We start from the raw sequence: 21120 nt of genomic DNA on the forward strand, positions 1-21120 counted from the left end.
TTTTTTAACCTTTATTTTACCAGGCAAAATTGCTTGAGGTCAAATTACCTCTTTTTCGAGCAAGGCCTGGTCAAAATGTGTGTGTGCGTGCGTATGTGCGTGCGTCTATTTTGTGTGGGTTTTTGTGTCTGTGTGTATCTATGTGTTTGTTGCGCGTGTGTGTGCGTGTGTGTGTGTAACTATGACAGTACCTGCAGATTGGTGATCAGTAACATGTTTCCCCCCAGGGCCAGCAGGGTAAGAGCAGGGTAGAGGAGAACGGAGAGAGCTGGAGGGAAAGGAACGAGTCATGTCGCTAAAGCAGAAGTTTAATATCACTTCTGCTTGTACTTAATACTTTTATATCTAGTATTCATTTAGTAAAATCCTAAATAAACATAAATAAACCATAACATTGGCGAATGAAAAGGTTGTTTTGCCACGTCTTGCATGAACACGCACAGCAATGTCTGACCATAAAGACAACAACCATTATTTCAATATACTAACAAACATCACTGCGCTCATATGCTCCCAAAATGGCGGCGGTCATTGTGATGTGACGTCACAATGTACAAGCCCTATAATGATGGAGGAGAACTTTTTCTTGGGCTTCGGTACCTGCACTTGAGAAGGCCACGAACAGTGCTCCTGCGGTGAAGATTGCTCTGGTGAGAGACAGAGAGGAGGATGATTATTAATGAGTTTGCAGATGTAAAATACTTTGTCCACTATTACTTTTCTATTGGGGCAGAAAAAAAGTATTTTCAAACAACCGGCCCTGTTTGCAAAGCCTCAAGCCTACATGAAGGCTGTTTACCTTTCAATGCCATGGGTCTTGTTCCTAACCTCACCACACATCCGCCATCCCCTCTCAGACTTTTTGAATTCCTCTTTTAATTCCTCCTCCCCATAGCCTGTCATTGGTAGACGTTAAAGTCTGGAACCTCTCCAGAGGTTTGATTTCCAAGAGGTATTATCAACAGGTGCAGATCAAAATGCTTCTTGACAAAATTGGATTGGCTAATCATAACACCATACCTCAGATTGACTTCTTAATGTTGTTTCAAAATAGCTTGATATGTCCACCGGATTCCTCAACCTAATAAACTAATACAACCTTATAATAAATAAATAAATTGCTTTGCGTGGTAGTGATATCACGCCCCTGGTAGCTGCTGGTTAAAAACCAACTCCAACCACTGGCTGTATAATAGAGGGTAACTGATGCATGACAAGGAAACTGGTACTGAAACCAGTACTTAAGGAACAAGCCTGTTTTGCGGTCAGCATTATGGGATGCACAGATTATCAGCTTTTATCAGCTCTTCATTTTTTAAACCATATCTTGGATGATTGGGTAAAGTTTGGAACCCTTTCGAGGGTCGATAACACCGTAACACTCATCTTGGTTTATAACAACAGGTGGGTAAGGATAAAGATACAATTATAACTTAAGTGGCAAAACTTGAAAATTTCGATTTTAGCGATTTTAGGAGGGTGAATTGGAGTTGTATATATGGAGCCAAGGGGTTGGGTGGGGCAGGGAGGACGGAAACCCAGACCCACATGCCGTACAGCCGAGCCACGGCAGTGCCGTAGCGGTCGTACAGGTAGCCGTTGGACAGCACCATGACGCAGTTGATGAAATTGCCGATGGTGAAGACCAGGGTGAACTGCTCGTCTTGTGCACTGCAGTCTGCACAAGGGGACAGGGATCACAGACGGATTACGGTAGAACTTTAGTCCTCCTGATGCCCTGAGAAATACTACATACTAAGGGTTGGACAGTTAAATTCCCGGTTCGGTCATATCAGATTTTTCAAAAGGGCTTGTGATGGCTATTCACACTCCAACCCAGTCTCACGGAAATACCTGACACTTTCACTTTCTTGATCTGGGACACGTCATGTCCCAGATCACGAATGAATAGATGAAATGACGTGACAGTGTCAGGTATTTCCGCGAGACTGGGTTGTACACTCGCACCTGGTGGTATATATATGTCACCTTCGAGCACACATGCATTGACCTGGTTGCTTTGGTCTGGGTCCTCCAGACGCCAACTCACCTAGAACCTGGGTTCCGCTGGCGGCGGTGCCGTTCAGCCCCGTGCCGTTCAGCCCCGTGCCGTTGACACAAAGCCAGCCGTAGTAGCTCTCGTCTTTCAGGACCACCACCAGCGAGGCCCAGCCGTACACGCCCCCCGTGAAACACAGGCTCTCCACCATGCCGGTGACCAGCGTGAGCCAGCGACGCACGCCGCCTTTACCATCGCAACCCAGCATAATCCACTATACACACACACACACACACACACACACACACACACACACACACACACACACACACACACACACACACACACACACACACACACACACACACACTTACTTTTTCGCCTTAACCATGCTATTCATTGTTGAGTTCTATTTCTAATCATTGCCGAGCCAACTTCTCTTATGATGGTATTTCCCACATGGCACATTAGGCATGGCAGTTGGAGGCAGGGGCGTAGGAATGAGTTTAACATTGGGGGGGACACATATCGGAAACCTGACAGATCCGGTATCATTTTTAGGTGGGACAAATGCACCTGTCTCCGATATTGGAGGGGACACGTCCCCTCCGTCCCCCCCGGTTCCTACGCCCTTGGTTGGAGGGGATTGAGTTTATAATTTCAGATATATTGAGAGCCTGAGAACATTTTATTTTCATTTAATCGATGTGTTAATTGTAACCGCATATGTAATTTTACATTTTTGACAAATCTTTCATTCATACGGATGCCTTTGCAAGACAATAAATGAAAGTACTCTATAACTAATTTCCTCTCTTCCTATTTCACTTCATTGCATTGGATGCATGTGGAAGGTAACCTTGACAAATGTTACTAAGTAGATTAGTGAGTAGTTTTAAGTGAGCTACTTTTGACATTTACTTGAGTATTTTTTTTCCTCAAATACTTTTACTTGAGTACAATTTCAGTCAACTAACAGTAGGCTACATCTACTTGAATAGGATATTTCAGTTCTCTTTATACCTCTGCTTTGCACTATAAATACTGTCCCAGAGACTTCCTAAAATATGCTTTACATCCATTGCTATATTATCACGAGACTAGTCCTCACATGAGCACATATTTTCATACTTCCTTAAAATAAACACTCTCACACACAGCCACAAACATGATTGCAAAAAGACTCACCTCCGTGAAAGTATACAGAAGTTTCTACAACTTTGATAATGATAACATTAAGCCAGTGAACACAACCATTGTGAAAGAGTGGCCTGATGTGTCGTTGTCAGTATCTGACTGTCTGTTGACTCCTGGGGGTGTAGTTAAAATGTACATCTTGTTTCCCCCAGACCCCCTAAGGCCACTCCAGACTCTTTTCAAACAGTCCTTAACATTTCAGATACGCTTTTCATTTAGTATAATTAATAAATAGACTTTCCCTGTTATCTGTTTTAATATTCTGATTTTGTTGTTATTGTATTCACACAATATTGGCAGTAACTCAAATACATTAAGCAGGATAGCAGAAATATGGAAAGAAGTGGGACAAATAGAAGAAAATAAAAAGAAAGATTGAAAGCAAGCAGAAAGCAAGCAGGGTTTGTCAAACCATGACCAGAGTCTATATTTTGTGCAATAAGGAAGGAGGAAGGAGTGGAGTAAAGGCCCACTGGCCAGAAGGTCCAGAAATAGAATATAGTCTCTTTCACCAGGAAGAGTAGATGAGATTCATACAGTAAAGGCATAAAGAAGGCGCAAAATACGTGTTGTATGCATTCATATGGTTATACATTAATTACATTTTGTAAATATTGTCCATTGTCAAACAGTACAGATTAGTCCTGAAAGGCAAAGACAGTTCTCAATGCTTGTCGTACATTTGGTTATCCATTATTTTGCCTTTGTAAATATTGTCAATGAACAATGATTGGGTCTATAGCTTATTAGACCCTCGGATATTAAAGCTAACATTAATACTTCATTGGACCACATTCCTAGTGCTAACACCAGTTCTGACTAGTTTCTGCTTCAGCAACATTTAACACCATGTGAAGCTGTATGCTTCTGAGATAAATCAGAACCTATAGACGTGGCTTATTTACCATTTCACCTATGCCAATATAGGCTGAATTTTTACCAGGGTTCAGGAGATGCCTCATGCACCACCTCCAGAGAAGTACTCAAAGTAAAAGTTACCAAGTTACTTAGGAGCAATTTGCCACGGTTGCCTTACACAAAATTTACCATTTGGTTAAATGAGGTATGAGCATTAACTTGCCTATATGAACGAAATAAGTGTGGAAAAAACACGGTCAATAAAGGACATTCCAGAGTGACGTCCACATGTAACTCAGCTGTAACCATCGGCCGTCCCTGAGATGAACCCAGCATCCCAACATTACTTAGCCGTCTCCAAGTTAATCGTTGACCCCTAAAGCTGTTACCTCTCTACATCTGGCTCACCTCATCCAAGATTGAAGTTACTTTGCCGGTAAATAAAACAAACATACACAAGTTAATTTAGAGTTATAACTTAGGACAGTATCGGCTAAGGTGTCCAATCATTTTTGTTCATCATTTGTAGAATCTGCTTTGGTCCTGAGCGGACCCAATTTGAAGACCTTATGAACCACGACTCACGATGATGGCATAGCACACAAATAGATCCTAGGAGGAATTTGGAGCCCATGTGCTTAGAAAATGTCTTCCGAACTGGCTGGGGAAAAAACATTTGCAGGCTGTGCCTTCACTATGCCATGTAACACCCAGCTTAAAATGAAGATTAGGATGTGTGATAACCCCGTTGACAGTGACTAGAATAACCACAAAGGTCAGCGCCGATCACACACACGAAGTTGCTGGTCCGAATTATGATCATTCATCTCCACCCCCACACACACTTGCTCAAGAACCATAGTGCATGCATTCAATCGATGCACTTTACTCTGCATCCAAGCTTTACTCTGCATCCAGAGTAAAGCTGTGAAAACTGGTCTGGACAAAGGTCTTTGGAGAAGAAATAAAAGAACAAAGTTGGAAGTCCAAACTGATGGATGGGCTGTTATGATTGGACCATGGCTACAGTGGTACAAACCTGGAAGGAGATTACAAACCTCCCACCCCCCAATCCTTGGAGAAAAGAGAGGACAGCAGGTGTGTGTGTGGAGGGGGGGGGTAATGACAGTCGAGGGAGAGGGAGTACAGATAGCAGTTTATTTTTAAAACCAGTTGTTTGGCATTGAATGATAAACTGTTCAGCCTGAAGTCAAGGCAAGGTGATATTTATTCATCAGGACCCAATGCGCTTCTGTGCTTTGTCACAGAGCACATTTTTTATCTTTAGCGTTACTATAATGTTGAAATCATCCACGCATTCTAGAAATAAAATGATCAGTGTTTGTTGGTCTGTGTGAGTGAGTGTTTATGTGTGTAGTTGGGTAAGTGAGTGAGGAAGGGAGGGTGACAGTCAGAGAGAGATACAAATAGACACACACGATAGACTAAATCAGGAAATGTGTAGTGAAATTAGAGAAAGTGACATAATGGTAAATCTCAAAGACAAACCAAGAGGTAACTGAGAAGGGGTTGAGGGCAATGATCTTCAAATGGCGAGATGGAGAGAGAGAAGGGGGGAGATAGGGAGCTAGAGGTCACCAGGAACAACAACTGCTACCAGCTAAAGGCACCGTTAAAGTAACTCGATCGACAGCCGCTATTGTGTTGAATGTTTTAGTGTATGGTATACAATGCATCCTCCTGATACACACTAGCCTGGGATTTATTATAGTAAGTACGTTTCTTGTTAGACATGAAGGTGTGGGGTGCTTATTGATGCTTATGGGTCCTTCAACATTTTTGGCGTTGGGCACAATTGCAATGTAAAGATGATGAGCCAGGACTGATCAAACTAATTTAATTAACATTAAAGGCTGTACGTGTTAAACCTGTGGATAAAGACATAATGTTGTGTGTGTCTTTTTTTCATTGCACAACACTCACACTGTGTGCGTGTGTGTCTGTGTGTGTTTGTGTGTGCATGTGTGTGTGCATGTGTGTCTGTCTGAGCATGTGTGTGTGTGTGTGTGCGTGTGTGTGTGAGTGTGTGTGTGTGTGTGTGTGTAAGTGTGTGTCTGTTTGTATGTGAATGTGTGTGTGGACGTGTGTGTGTGTTTATGTTTGTGTGTGTGTCAGTGTGTATAAGTGTGTGTCTGTGTGTGTGTCAGTGTGTATATGTGTGTGTTTGTGTGTGTGTTTGTGTTTGTGTGTCTGTATACACGGTTTCCACAGCAGAGGCAGCTGTCTGTCCCTCTGTCACCGGGGCTCTATTTCTGGACCCTGTGCTGTTCAGAAGGTCCGATAAAGTAGCCCTGACATGTCACAAAGTGGGGTGGGGTTGGAGTGTGGGGTGATGGGGTTTTAAAGCAAGGACCACCATAAACAAAACCAACACAAAACACGAGCACACAAACACTGGCAGAGGTAGAGAGGCAGGACGACAGAGAGAGAGAGAGAGACAGAGAGAGAGAGAGAGAGAGAGAGAGAGAGAGGGCAAGAGGGGGACATACCCATATAGAAGTATAGTTTTACTACACTAATGCAGTGATTAAGGAACTACGCTGGGTCTCCAGGGGAAAGGCTGGACTAATTGGTGCTACCTTGATACATTTTCTGAAGACCTGAAATTAGACCTTCGATCCTGTCGGAAGCCCGACGCGTTGGAAGACAATGGAGGCAGGACCATCGACAGCGGATTCTTCTGCGGATTCAACCAATCACACGGAAGGAGACAAAAACAGTCAGGTTAGTTTGTGTCAAAGTGTGTGTGTGTGTTTGTGTGTATGAGCATACATGTGTGTGTATCAACATGCATGCATTCATGTGTGTGTGAGTATGTATGTGTGTGTGTGTGTGTGTGTGTGTGTGTGTGAATCATTCTTGTGGATTAGTGTACATTTTAAAAGTGCAGATAAGAGATGCAGTCGAAACACTCTCACAGACGTAGTAAAACGGCAAAGAACCAAAAACCAGGCTGTTTGGTCCGTTCCTAGACCAGTCAGAGTATTTGTGGACGGAGCAGGTGCTACAGCAGACAGACATAGAGGTAGGAGAGTATAGTGGCTTAGAGGCCAGTGATACACCTGCTCTACTGCCAAATGACGGATTCAAGAATGGCCCACACATTCAAACCAATGGGCGGGTGACGCATACAAACACGCAGGCATGCACATACACACACACACACACACACAAACAAACGCATGCACCCACGCAGGAACAAATGGGTCTAACATCCCCCCATACTATTCAACACACACAGACACACAAATGCACACACACACACACACACACACACAAACACAAAAACATTACCAACAGACTGTTGAGTAAGCTACTCATTTCTGCGTCATAAACAGTGTTTTTTTCTTCAAACATGGTGCTTTGTCCATGTGTCCCTCTAAACCATTTGACATGATTTCAGCTTGATTCATTGATGCTATAGACAGGGGACACTAACAGCATTTAGTTAGTGTACATAACATAACATTTAGAACATTTTCATGACCAATATCCTCTACATCTGAATTCACATGTTTTCCAGGGAAATTTTAAAATTGAATGTTGCTAATAATATCTTCAATCACAAAATCGTATGTAACTCTACATTGACTTTTGACTTCTTGACTTTTGACTTCACTCATTTGATACCTTGAATGTTGATCTCTTAACATTGTGACCAGTTAAAAGTTCATATGTACGCGGTTGACACACAGTATGTTACATTTTATGTGACAGTTGGATGGAGAGGCAGAGGTCCAGGGGCTGGAGCCGGGGAGGGAAGGCCCAGAGAAAGAGCCCTCGGCTGGGGACGCAGGGGAAGGGCAGACGGTGCCGGACCCGGAGGAGCCATGCGGGGACCCAGGGGCCGAGCGGGCGGCCGGGGAGATCAGTACGGGACAGAAGGACGGCCCTCAGACCACATCAGACGGAGATAAAGACGGAGCAAGGACCTCTGAGGATGTAGGCCCCGCCACGAGCAAGGGAGAGGGAGACGCCGAAGGAGAAAGGGAGGTGTGTGAGGAGGAGGGATCGGCAGAGGAGGATCAAAATGAAGGGATCGGCAAAGCAGAGGAGGAAAAGGAAGGGAATGAGAAGAAGGAGAAAGGGGAGAAGGCGGGAGAAGAGGCAGGAAAGGAGAAGAAGTGTGAGAAAGTAGGAAAAGCCAAAGGGGGAAATGGAGATTCCAAGGCAGGGAAGAAAGAGCAGAACAAAGTGGGAGAGGAAGGTGGAAAGGCGAAGGAGGGGGGAAAGAGCAAGGAGTCAGATAAGCAGGTGAAGACAAAAAGAAAGGCTGGCGCGAACCCACCGACGTCCTCTACTACTGCGGCCGCTGTGTCACGACCGAGGAACTCCGCCCGCTCCGGGCGAGCGTCCACTAAGAAGGACATCCTCGCCAAGTTCCAGCAAGGGGCCCCCGAGTAAGTCGCCGTTTAAAATCTTCATGTACGGTTCATGCCGGCACTCCGTAGAAAACACTGCTGGATATGTTTATCAACACGTTTTACATGAAGAACTGTGTGCACAGGACACCCGTGGCTTGCAACTTCAAGGTTCAGAGGTCATCCGCGGGCTCTGCCACAGGGGCGTCTATCAAACAGAAGATGCTCCATTGGTGCCGCAGCAAGACGCGCAACTACGAGGTGAGGTCGGCTTGTTTAAAACACTGTCTTTCCTTTGTTTTACTAAGGGGTTTGAACCAGAGTCATAGACATACCTTCCTCTCCCCTCCTCCAAGGGTATCAACATTGAGAACTTCTCGTCCTCCTGGTGTGACGGGCTGGCCTTCTGCGCCCTTGTCCATCGCTATTTTCCGGACGCCTTCGACTTCTCCTCCCTGAAAGCAGAGGAGCGGAGGAAGAATTTCACTCTGGCTTTCAGCACGGCCGAGTGAGTACATACTTTCATACATGGCGAATCTTCTGTAAGCTATAGTGAGCCCTGTTAATTTGCATTTTTATTTGTTTTTATTATTCATATTATTGTTTGCATCATAATTATTATCATTATTATTATCGGTTGTATTATTATACATTTCATTATTATTAATAATATTATTATTATGTTCTTCAACTTCAATACCATACCAATTCCGATACTATTTGACCCAGGTCTCTGGCCGACTGCTACCCCCTGCTGGAGGTAAACGATATGATCCTGATGGGTGACAGGCCGGACCCCATGTGTGTTTTCACCTACGTCCAGGCGCTTTGCCAGACCTTTTCCAAAATAGACAAATTGAAAAAAGACAAAGAGGACCAAGAAAAAGGCGTGAACGCCGAGGAAGAACCGGGAGACAACGAGGCCAACGTAGCGGTGGAGACAGTGGAGAAGCAGCAGGACACAGACGCTGTAGAGAACGGGACGAAGGACACTACAGAGCCGGGGAAGGACGGGATGCACGAGGAGACTAGCGCGAAGATCACTGAAGGGGAGGTGGAGGCACCGACGACTCCTGCGGTTGGGCTAAAGGAAGATGAGCCGCAAAGTTAGGCGCTGCAGGAGGATAACGTATCAAAGGCTTGGGAAACATGAGTTAAGCAGGCTTATAGAGGGGCAAGGGGCACTGACAGACCAAATGGAAAGGCGTTTGGGTTGCTTATACGAAAGTTAGTCTTATGCTATGTAAAAAGGAGTCGATGCTTATAGCGCTTTACGAACTCACTCAGCCATGCAACAGTTACGCGCACACATCCTCACAGGATTGCGCATGTGCACGTGAATGGATGCACATGCTTGCAAACACACACACATAAACGCACACGCACGCACACACACGCACGCACACACACAAACACACACACACACACACTGGATATAGACAAACGTTACAATGTATTAATTAATTAATTATCTGGGTGCACTATAATTAGAAATGTGTATATTTGTATTCACTATAGTTGGTTGTATTAGATTGTTTTTCAGCAAATGTATTATTTCGTAGGCTTACTACGTGTGTTTCTAGCCAGGTTGCAGGTTTGATTTGAATATTGGTGGGGACTTTTTTTTGTTCACTACGCACACCCATGCCAAGTTGTGCATGGGCACATGGAAACAGACTATTAAAAACCACATGCCGCTGTATTACAAACAAATCTATCCTCTTTTCAAGGTCATATATTGCGATATTTTCTGGGCCTGAACCTACAAGAACTTACCTGAAACAGCTTTTTACCTTACAAACACAATTTGCTGAGATAATTAACTTTTCAACCACTGTGAAAACATTGAGTTCTCAGCCCAGAATTTTTATAGACAATAAAATATTGATCTCTGTGGGTGTTACATTCAAGAGCCGAAAGAACGATAGAGTTTCTTGTTACATTTCAATAAAATAATTAATTAATTATTAATAATAATGAATATAATTAAATATATATATATATAGCTAAAAATAACGAAGTATTTAGTTCACAAAATGAATCAGCTAATCTTCTCATACCAGTGTGCGGTGATTTTACACTTCTTTGACTTGATACATATATATATAGCCTATATATAATATATTTTTTTATTCAATTAATTATGATTATTAATTAATTTTATTGAAATTTAACAATACAAATCCTCCAACGGTTTCTGCGGTTTCTAGGAATGATGTTCTGGTGATTACTTAGAAATTAAGAAAATGTATCATTATGGGAATTTATTGTGTCGTTTTAAACTACCACATGTGTCTCGTCCAGAAATGGCTAAACAAAGTTTTGATTAGTCTAATTTATAGTATATTTACGTTTATGAAGGATGCTTATGAAGGAGCATCGGTTAGGCCTACTACAAATCCCATGCATTGTAGCAGAATAACAATAAGTGAAGGGGTAGACTATGAGTTTAAAATTACATATCTGGAAAACCATCAAAATTATTTGTCCTGACGGTTTCTAAAAATAACAAAATATATATATGGAATTTAGGCTAGGTTAATATAGGTTAATTAGTTTCGGTGTGTGGGTTCTGTTTTATATGAGAAGTCGGATCCCTGATTCATACTCCTGTTCAGACGGGGGCGGTAATGTACCGAAACGTTTGAAAACCCCGAATGAAACCAGCAAGAAGAAGAAGTTTCATCACTGTTTATGTTGTCTCTCACTGGTGGTCGAGTATAACATGTTAATAAACATGTCGCCGAGCGGCTCCACTTTGGAAGAACAGCTTTCGTCCATAATGGACGTACTGGCGAAAGCGGCCGTATCTGAAATTAGCCAACTGTTCTCGGAAGGCTCGACTACCCTTCGGTTACAAATAACTCAGAGCCTGAAAGAAAACGAAGCCTTGAGGACGAGGATGAAGGTGATGAGGAGTGAGCTGTTTTCTTTGCGGCTTCAAACGAGATCAAATGCATCGCGTGCGGCAAGTCGTTTCGCCCTGGCTCGAGCCAACATCTGCAAACCGAGGACTAAATCACTGGGAAATGGTGAGTTGATCTCCGGCTGTGATAGGTGGAAAACAGGACGGGGCCAGTGTTCATTACTATTACTACATTTATTGTAGTAATAGTAATGATAATAATAATCATGCTTAATAATTAACATTTAATAATAACAGTACACTAGGCTACGGGTACCTAGCCTACTGATGAACACATGCCTGATCTAAATATACGTAATGCCCATTTCTGGCATGCTCTTTGTATAGAATTGAATGTATTCGTCATCATCATCATCATCATCATCATCATCATCATCATCATCATCACCACCATCAGGTTTAAAGCCCCAGATGGACCACAAGGCGGTTGGGAATTCCCCTTTTCTCGCACCATTCAAAAGTGAGGCCCCAATCGTTACAACTCCGCCAGAGGTAGGCACAGCAGACCTATATAATCACACACCTTTATGATTCAATGCATCGTTATGGGGGATTGAAGTATTTTCTGTGTGTCTTCCCTGTGTGTCCCTCTCTATGTTGAAAGCAGGAGACCCCAGACATAATATTTATCAAGGATGAAGAGGATATGGGTGGATGCACGCCCGCTGTAGGTGAGCATGAAGGGTTACTGGGAACTGCGTTTCAGGCCAACGCAGGGTTAGTTATAGGTGTTTTTACAGGATAACTATATGTATTCTCATGGATGATATTATTCTAATAATGATGCATCTACTTTTCATTTAGTTTGTCTATGCTCTCCTTAGTATGAAAGAATTCCTTACTCTGAGAGTCATACTACGAGATCTGTCTTGTGGCAAAGCCAATATGCAGGTTAATGGTTTTGAGGGTTTGATAAATGAACATATTAAGCAGCTACTTCAATGTCTAAATGGGGCAGAGCGTTTAACTCACAATGAACACGTTTACCAAGTTAGAAATCGTCCAAAATAAAGCCTCCGGTTAACACATATTTAATCAGTAAGACTTAAATCGTAAACTTTCTGCATGTACACTGTAGCTACACACTTTATCCTTATGTCCACATTATGTATTAATAAAATTACTTTCTCTATGACTTTCGGTTTTTCCTCTCTGCAGAAGACTGTGATGCCTTTGGAGACTGCAGCACACAGCGCAGCGCCACCACGGAGAGTCTGCATGTGGACGCCCCTGGCTCCTCCCCCATGTCCAGTCACAACGGGGAGCTTCAGATCCTGAGCGTCCACAGTCAAGGGGAGGGCCCACTGGCGGTGGACGCTAATGACACCCTCTTTACCGCGTCTGAACTGGAGGCCCTGAGCTCGCTCTCCCCGGACCACAGCATCAACCACGACAGCCTCCTCAGCTTCAACAGCGGCCCCAGCGAGAGGGCCCCGTCGCAGGGGACGCAGGACAGCAGGGGGGGTCCCGGTAGAGACGGCCACGCAGAACGGCTCCAGCGCCTCCAGGCCGCCTCCCTGTCCCTGAAGCACGCCGCGCTGGAGGCCGGCGACAAGGCAAGGCGACCGGGCAACCTCGGTGCACAGTTCCCACTGCAGCACAACATGGACTCTGAGCGGTTCTTCAGCCACAAGGACCCCATAGTGCCCCAAACGCTCGAGGCACCCTTCTCCTGTGCCTTTTGCGGCAGGTCGTTGGCCAACAAGGCCAAGCTTACCATGCACATGCGCATCCACACCGGGGAGAAGCCGTACGGGTGCGTCCAGTGTGGGAAGCGCTTCACGCAGAGCGGCAGCCTAAAGATCCATATGAGGACTCACTCCGGGGAGAAGCCCTGCGTGTGTCTGCAGTGCAACGCCCGCTTCAGCGACCCCAGCAATTTGCGACGCCACATGGTCAAGCACATTGGCAATGAGGTGCTTTGACACGGGGCAACGGGACGCTTTGATTGACTCCTCTATCGTGTATGGGATGAAAAGTCTGCTTTAGGTTTATTTCATCACCTGAAAAAAACTGACCCTTTCAAACTTCAAAAAACTTTTTTTATTGTTGTTTATAATCTATGTCTGTGTCATTACCGTTACGTTTGTAATCAAAAATTGCCTGCAAAGTTCACTTGTGGAATAGACTACTGCAATGTAACCCAACATTATTCATGATCGTGTTCATTTCACTTATCTTTTCATTCTGTGTGCTTAATTCCAACTACCTCTTGTTTTGTTTTGCAATAATGGTTGAGTACTACTTTCTACAGTTAGATTATCAATTAAAAAACGTCACTGGCTATATGTATAGATCTCAGTGATACTTAAGTCAGTTTACAGTCCTCCCTCTACAATGTAGCATTATTCTAATGGGACATAGTCAGAAGATTTATATTATTGTTCACCCTTCACTCCTTGTTTGTCTTACGAAATATAAATTAAAGGCTGATTAACATACGTTAACTCCAAGTATAAAATTATATCAATGAATGGTATGCAAGACGATAACCCTTTTTTAAAATTTAAAATTAAAATTTTGACACATTGCATTCAGGAATAATATGTACATTATTATTACACAGATACTTTCTAAATAAATTAATCACGTGTGACAAAATAAAAAATATATTGTTATTGATTTAGATTGGTTTTGCAATTTAAATAAATAATATTGTATTGCTTTTGCTAATTATATTGTGTTGCTTTTGCTAATTTATAATTGTCTCCTAGTCGGTTATTCTGAAATAACCGACGTTATTCGAATTATTCTGAAATAATCGGCCGCTGAACGTCATAACTGATAAATCAGAATGTAGTTTTCTTCACATCTAGAAACACATGCACACCATGGACCTATTACACACCAACAATGTTTTTATTACGGTATTACGGTAATATACCGGAAAAGGAAATAGTTCGTAACTTCGTATCCCAGTGTCCGTTTCGTGCAATTCAGACGGTGGCGTTAATGCACTGAAACATATTTTGAATTTACCGAATGAAAACAACAAAAAGAGAAGTTTAATCACAGTTTCTGTTACTTCTCGCCGGTAGTAAAATATGTTAATAAACATGTCGCCGAGCGGCTCCACTTTGGAAGAACAGCTTTCGTCCATAATGGACGTACTTGCGAAAGCGGCCGTATCTGAAATAAGCCAACTGTTCTCGGAAGGCTCGACTACCCTGCGCTTACAAATAACTCAGAGCCTGAAAGAAAACGAAGCGCTGAGGACGAGGATGAAGGTGATGAGGAGTGAGCTGTTTTCTTTGCGGCTTCAAACGAGATCAAATTCATCGCGTGCGGCAAGTCGTTTCGCCCTGGCTCGAGCCAACATCTGCAAACCACGGACTAAATCACTGGGAAATGGTGAGATGATCTCCGGCTGCATTAGGTGGAAAACAGGACGGTACAATGGTTCATGATTTAGACGCTCATTATCTATTAATTACGTATAGTAATAGCAAATAAGAATGATAGCAATAATCATGCTTAATAATGAACATTGAATAATAACTGCCCAGTAGGCTACGGGGTATCTAGCCTACTGGTGAACACATGCCTGATCTAAAATTCGTTATGCCCCTTTCTGGCCCTTTGAACGCTATTGGTATGTGTTTCAATGTATTCTTCATCATTATTAGGCCTAAAGCCCCTGATGGACCACAAGGCGGTTGTAAATTCCCCTTTTCATTCCCCATCCACAAGTGAGGCTTCCACCGTTACAAATCCAGCAAAGGTAGGCACAACACACCCATATAATCACACACCTTCATGATTCAATGTTTCGTATCAATGTCTGTATGGAAATGCCAACATGTGTCTTCCCTGTGTGTCCCTCTCTATGTTGAAAGCAGGAGTCCCCAGACATAATATTTATCAAGGATGAAGAGGATATGGGTGGATGCACGCCCGCTGTAGGTGAGCATGAAGGGTTACTGGGAACTGCGTTTCAGGCCAACGCAGGGTTAGTTATAGGTCTTAGTTTTTTTTTTATAGGATAACAATATATTCCAATGTATTATATTATTCCATGCTCTCCTTAGTATGAAATAATTCCATACTCTGAGATTCATGGTATGATATCCCTCTTGTGGAAGTGCTCGTGTTTCGGACAAAGACTCAGACCAAAAGGTCTAAGGGAAACGTAGAATGCAGTTCAAGCGGTTTAACAACCATGTGCCACCAGAATACCAGGGCGAGAGAGCAAACTAACAAACGTCTCATCCTACACAAGGTTTATTTATACTTCCAAACAGATAGACGTTAACAATGGTGACCTGTTAACATAAAACATTCATAACCTATTAACGTTTATAGGTGGGTTTATTTTGGATAACAATATATACTAATTTTCTAATCTATTTATGATATAACAGTTTCTACTTTTCGTTTTGTTCTAAATGGGACTTCAGGGTTCTGAATTTCTTGCGTGCCGTGCTGATCAGTTCTGGCGGTTGCGTGGGTTATTATTATTATTATTTTTTTAATTGCAGTATGTTCTCTATAACTTTCAGTTTTTCCTCTCTGCAGAAGACTGCGATGCCTTTGGAGACTGCAGCACGCAGCATGACGCTACCTCGGATAGTCTACATGTGGACGCCCCTGGCTCCTCCCACATGTCCAGTCACAACGGGGAGCTTCAGATCCTGAGCGTCCACGGACAAGGGGAGGGCCCACTGGCGGTGGACGGCAATGACACCCTCTTTACCGCGTCTGAACTGGAGGCCCTGAGCTTGCTGTCCCCGGACCACAGCATCACACACGACAGCCTCCTCAGCTTCAACAGCGGCCCCAGCGAGAGGGCCCCGTCGCAGGGGACGCAGGACAGCAGGGGGAATCTCGTTAGAGACGGCTATGCAGAACGGCTCCAGCGCCTCCAGGCCGCCTCCCTGTCCCTGAAGCACGCCGCGCAAGAGGCCGGCGACAAGGGAAGGCGACCGGGCAACCTCGGTGCACAGTTCCCACTGCAGCACAACATGGACTCTGAGCGGTTCTTCGGCCACAAGGAGCCAATAGCGCACCAAACGCAGGAGCCACCTGCGATGGCCAACAAGGCAAAGCTTACCATGCATATGCGAATCCACTCCGGCGAGAAGCCGTACGTGTGCGTCCAGTGCGGGAAGAGCTTCGCCCAGAGCCGCAGCCTAAAGATCCACATGAGGACTCACTCCGGGGAGAAGCCCTGCGTGTGTCTGCAGTGCAACGCCCGCTTCAGTGACCCCAGCAATTTGCGTCGCCACATGGTCAAGCACAAGGGTGCCCGCAATTTTTCGGCTTGAAGTCTACCGTCAAAATGATCTACCTACATTATTTATATATACTGAGTACAAACTCTGATGACTTGCACTGAATGGAGTCAGCCAGGGTTGCATAGTCCGGACAGTAGCTGCTGGGTGCTAGTCTCAATCAGGCTTCCAAATACCATAAGTCATAGTGGAATGGTATTTATACTTCATAATCTTCATGTGGAAAAAGAGGGAACGGCATAAATTGATATGGACCAATAATGCAGTCAAGGAGGTAGCACATTTCCTCCACTTTCTATTTGCTATCGTCTTTCTACTGCCAATATTTTCTAGTTTTTACCTTGGGTTTTACCACAATGGGCAATAATGGTTGAGTTCTACTTTCTAGTTAGATTATCAACTACAAAATGTCACTGGTTAAATGTATAGATCGAATGCAGCATTATTCTGATGGGATAAAGCATTGTTTACCCTTAATTCCTTGTTTGTCTTTAGAAAGTTAAAATAAAAAGATGATTAACTCATCATTTTAACATAAAGTGTAAAATATATCAATGACTGGTATGCAAGAAGATTACTTATTTTTCAATGTTACATAAATTGTTGACACTTTTGGTAAGGATAATTTCATGTATTTTATCCCGCTTACACAGATAGGCCTACTTACTTGAACCACAAATTTGATACAAAATGTAATCATATTGTTATAGATTTAAATATTTATAGTATTGTTTCCGCTAATATATACATTTCTGCTAGATTAGACTGTTGGAAATAGAGTACATAGCAGTTGGTAATTCTGAAATTTTTGTTGCCCCAGTATTACGGTAATCTACAGGAAGTGGGAAGTGGGAATTGTTCGATTTATCGGGGGTAAATCGACATCACAGGAATCAGTTTAGGAAACAGTTCGCCAGTGGTCGAGTTAAACATGTTAATAAACATGTCGCCGTGCGGCTCCACTTTGGAAGAACAGCTTTCGTCCATAATGGACGTGCTTGCAAAAGCGGCCGTATCTGAAATTAGCCAACTGTTCTCAGAAGGCTCGACTACCCTTCGCTTACAAATAACTCAGAGCCTGAAAGAAAACGAAGCCTTGAGGACGAGGATGAAGGTGATGAGGAGTGAGCTGTTTTCTCTGCGGCTTCAAACGAGATCAAATGTATCGCGTGCGGCAAGTCGTTGCGCCCTGGCTCGAGCCAACAACTGCAAACCACGGACTAAATCACTGGGAAATGGTGAGTTGAATCCCGGCTGCATTAGGTGGAAAACAGGACGGTACAAGTGTTCAGGCGTTATTACGCACGCTCAAAGTACGATTAATTACGTGCAGTAATAGGAAATGGTAAAAGCGTAAAAATAACAATAATCAAGAGTAATAATAAGTGAAAACAGAACATCAGGCCAGCTCACAAGCCATGCCTCATCTAAATATAGGTTATGCCCATTTCCTGCACTTTTGATTTAATGTTCTTCATCATCATCAGGCCTAAAGCCCCTGATGGATTACAAGGCGGTTGGAAATTCACCTTATCTTAGACCATGCAAAAGTGATGCTTCTTTTGCTACAACTCCAGCAGAGGTAGGCACAACACACGAATAGAAAGCACACACTTTTATGATTCAATTAGTCTTAAGTGGGGATTGACAACTTTTTTGTTCAAATGCAAGAATATGTATTGTGTGTGTTTCCTTCTTTATGTGTAAAGCAGAAGATAGAAGAAGAAGATATCGTGGGAGGCAAGCCCTCTGTAGGTAAGTAATAACCAGTGAAGTCAGGGTTAAGAATACAGTACTACAATACTGCAGTACACATTCTTAACCCTCTGTGGCAAGTGTGTACGACGTACATACTGTATCCCTTTGTGCAAATAATGAATAAATGCAATTACTTGCCATCTATTTTCCTCTCTGCAGAAGACTACGATTACTTTGGCGACCGCAGCACACAGCGCAGCGCCACCTCAGAAGGTCTGCATGTGGGCGCCCCTGGCTCCTCCCACATGTCCAGTCACAACGGGGAGCTGAGGATCCTGAGCGTCCACGGACAGGGGGAGGGCCCACTGGCTGTGGATGGTCATGACACCCTCTTCACGGTGTCCAAACATAAGGTCTGGAGCTCGCTGTCTGTGGACCACAGCGTGGCCAAGAGCCTGGACTGCGGCGAGCGGTTGGTCTGCCGCGAGGAACGGACTGTGCAGGTTGGAAATCCCCCTTCTCATTCCCCATCCAAAAGGGAGGCTTTTTGGATTATTGGGATTGACAATTATTGCTTATTGGGATTGACAATTATTCTGTGCAAATGCAAGAATATGTCTCCTTTGTGTTTCCTTTTTTAATGTGGAAAGCAGCAGACCCCAGACACCATTTTAATCAAGGATGAAGAGGATATCAGTGGAGGCATGCCCGCTATGGGTAAGTAATACACATTGCAGCCATGCAAGCAAGCAGATGATCTGAAACAACTGAGATTGTGTTCTACCTGTGCTAAAAAGCCTGGTCCTCCTTCAAAAAGGCATCATGACCAGAGCCCTGCTAAAGCACGAGTAAAATGTGGAAGTTGCACTTCAAAGATGGAAACAGCTATGAGCCAAAAGGGTTTATCGTTTTTTAACAAATAAATAAATTGCAAACGTTTCAATGTTCGCTGATCAACTTACAGGTAGCCCTTTCACGCATGCACTGTAAGCCTGACATCCATAGGCGGTTTAGGAGGTATCAGGACCCTGGGCACATGGACTCCACAGGCCCCCCGCCCCCAAAGAAAGATACAAATAAATGCATCTTTATTTAAACAAAACAGGATTTCCAAGGGTTGCCATTTTGGGCGATTTGAACGAATTTCGTTAGCTTATAATATTAAGAATAATGAAATATTTTTCTTTGGAGGCTGTTCAATAAGAAAGTGACAGATCAGCTAAGTAAAGTAAACTGGCACGGCGGCCTCAATAAAAGTCAACAGCAAATTTAATTTTCTCTCCTTTTTGTTTTTTTTGCTGTTCCACTTAGAGTTCACCGTTAGAACCGTTCGCCGTTGCTCCATGTTTAAATCACAGTGCCTTGTTCGTGACCTGTGAGTGACCGGTCTCAAATTCACAAACTGAAAAGTGTCCCCTAGTGATCTTTTTTTTTTTTCACTCAGTAATAATAGGCCTACTATTGCTGTTTTCTCTTGAATTTTTGTATTTCTCTACTGATTGCTTCGACAATGCAACATTCAAAGTTACTAACAGCGACTTCACACAGAAGCTCTGACTTAGGGCCCCTGATTCCTTGGGCCCCTGGGCATGTGCCCGGTTTGCCCGTTCGGTAATCCACCCTTGCTGACATCCTCCGGATTACACCAGGAGGGGCTGTATGTTGGAACGCAAATGTCAGAATCTGCCCCTCCGGAGTTTACCCGGCCCGGCCACTAGTGTGAAGGAGAGCCGGATAATTGACAACGAGAGAGTGGGCGTGTTGCTGACATGTTGATGACGTTTCCGTCTTGTGTCTGGGGGTAAACCGGGAGCACGTAGTCTAGCTGCTATGTACATATGTATCAATACAATTACTTTCTCTCTGTGTTTCTGTTTTTTTCCTCTGCAGAAGACTGTGGTGACATAGAAGACGGCAGCACGCAGCCTGGTGCCACCGCAGAGAGTCTGCATGTGGACGCCCCTGGCACCTCCTACATGACCATGCAGCGGCAGAATCAGAGAGTCCACAGAAAAGGGGAGGGCCCACTTGCGGCGGACGGCCATGACACCCTCTTCAGCGCGTCCGAACTGGAGGCCCTGAGCTCGCTGTCTGCGGGCCACAGTGTGGCCAAGAGCCTGGACTGCGGTGGTGTGCCGCTCGTCCACCGCGAAGAGTTGACTGGGTACCGGGCCTTCCGCAAGGGCCAGCCCTGTGTCGAGTGTGGCAAGATTTTCCCCAACAATGCCAAGATGATCATCCACATGCGTAGCCACACCGGCGAAAAGCCGTACGGGTGCGAACTATGCAAGAAGCGCTTCCAGCAGAAAGGCGACCTGAAGATTCACATGAGGAGGATTCACTCCGGGGAGTGGCCCCTTGTGTGTCCCCAGTGCAACGCCAGCTACAGCGACCTCAAATATTTGCGTCGCCACATGATCCAGCACATGGGTAATGGGGTGCTTTGACATGGGGCAACGGGACGCTTCGATTGACATCTTTATTGTGTCTGTGATGAAATTACTGCTTACAATATTTATTGTTCACGATTTTAAATACTCTTTCCAAGTTTCTTTAAATTTTTTTTTCGTTTTTACTGTTGTAAATAATACATTTCTGCGTCATTACCGTTACCTTTTGTAATCACAAATTGCCTGCAAAGTTCACTTGTGGAATGCATTTGTGCAATGTAAACCCTCTTTAAACATGATAATTTCATTTGTCTTTCAATTCTATTTGCTTGATTCCAACTCCCTCTTGTTTTGACTTTCTGTTTGCTGTCTTCTTTCGAGTGCCAGTATTTTCTAGTTCTTACCTTGGGTTTTATCAAAAGGGTCAATAATATCTGAG

General features: G+C 43.9%; 5 protein-coding genes across 11 annotated transcripts in view; 4 read left to right on the top strand and 1 right to left on the bottom strand.

Moving 5' to 3' along the window:
- Positions 1–2267, bottom strand: part of LOC307081355 (equilibrative nucleobase transporter 1-like) — a gene marked incomplete at its 5' end in the record, with an annotated part of 6074 nt that extends 3807 nt beyond the window's left edge. Inside the window, 4 exons of the mRNA XM_079744499.1 lie at positions 192–268; positions 601–647; positions 1549–1678; positions 2051–2267. Coding sequence (XP_079600625.1) covers positions 192–268; positions 601–647; positions 1549–1678; positions 2051–2267 — 471 coding nt within the window. The remainder of the gene's footprint in view (positions 1–191; positions 269–600; positions 648–1548; positions 1679–2050) is intronic.
- A 4457-nt stretch (positions 2268–6724) lies between these two features.
- smtnl1 (smoothelin-like 1) lies at positions 6725–9547 on the top strand (the record flags this gene model as incomplete). The annotated part of the gene is made up of 5 exons (XM_079744834.1): positions 6725–6799; positions 7793–8475; positions 8583–8697; positions 8793–8944; positions 9166–9547. 5 exons carry the CDS (start codon positions 6725–6727, stop codon positions 9545–9547), a joined length of 1407 nt encoding a protein of 468 aa, XP_079600960.1.
- Positions 9548–11174: 1627 nt separating this feature from the next.
- LOC307081165 (uncharacterized protein) lies at positions 11175–13934 on the top strand. 4 transcript variants are annotated; one of them, XM_079744242.1, is made up of 4 exons: positions 11175–11468; positions 11690–11854; positions 11967–12033; positions 12521–13934. In XM_079744242.1, exons 2-4 carry the CDS (start codon positions 11696–11698, stop codon positions 13285–13287), a joined length of 993 nt encoding a protein of 330 aa, XP_079600368.1. In that variant the 5' UTR covers positions 11175–11468; positions 11690–11695; the 3' UTR covers positions 13288–13934. The 4 variants fall into 4 exon arrangements, with proteins under 4 accessions (XP_079600368.1, XP_079600369.1, XP_079600366.1 ...); XM_079744243.1 differs by having other exon boundaries at positions 11970–12033; XM_079744240.1 differs by having other exon boundaries at positions 11760–11854.
- Positions 13935–14292: 358 nt separating this feature from the next.
- On the top strand, positions 14293–17078 carry LOC307081313 (uncharacterized protein). 2 transcript variants are annotated; one of them, XM_079744435.1, is made up of 4 exons: positions 14293–14713; positions 14989–15083; positions 15202–15265; positions 15878–17078. In XM_079744435.1, the coding sequence occupies exons 1-4, from the start codon at positions 14407–14409 to the stop codon at positions 16624–16626; spliced, it is 1215 nt and encodes a 404-aa protein (XP_079600561.1). In that variant the 5' UTR covers positions 14293–14406; the 3' UTR covers positions 16627–17078. The 2 variants fall into 2 exon arrangements, with proteins under 2 accessions (XP_079600561.1, XP_079600562.1); XM_079744436.1 differs by having other exon boundaries at positions 15202–15261.
- A 410-nt stretch (positions 17079–17488) lies between these two features.
- LOC307081311 (uncharacterized protein) lies at positions 17489–20961 on the top strand. Of its 3 annotated transcripts, none has more exons than XM_079744431.1 (6): positions 17489–17831; positions 18081–18175; positions 18303–18348; positions 18511–18794; positions 18942–19008; positions 20182–20961. In XM_079744431.1, the coding sequence occupies exons 1-6, from the start codon at positions 17525–17527 to the stop codon at positions 20736–20738; spliced, it is 1356 nt and encodes a 451-aa protein (XP_079600557.1). In that variant the 5' UTR covers positions 17489–17524; the 3' UTR covers positions 20739–20961. The 3 variants fall into 3 exon arrangements, with proteins under 3 accessions (XP_079600557.1, XP_079600559.1, XP_079600558.1); XM_079744433.1 differs by having other exon boundaries at positions 18945–19008; XM_079744432.1 differs by having other exon boundaries at positions 18306–18348.
- Positions 20962–21120: the final 159 nt, after the last annotated feature.

Source organism: Pollachius pollachius (genome assembly GCF_949987615.1).
Source record: "Pollachius pollachius genome assembly, chromosome: 10".
Taxonomy (NCBI): domain Eukaryota; kingdom Metazoa; phylum Chordata; class Actinopteri; order Gadiformes; family Gadidae; genus Pollachius; species Pollachius pollachius.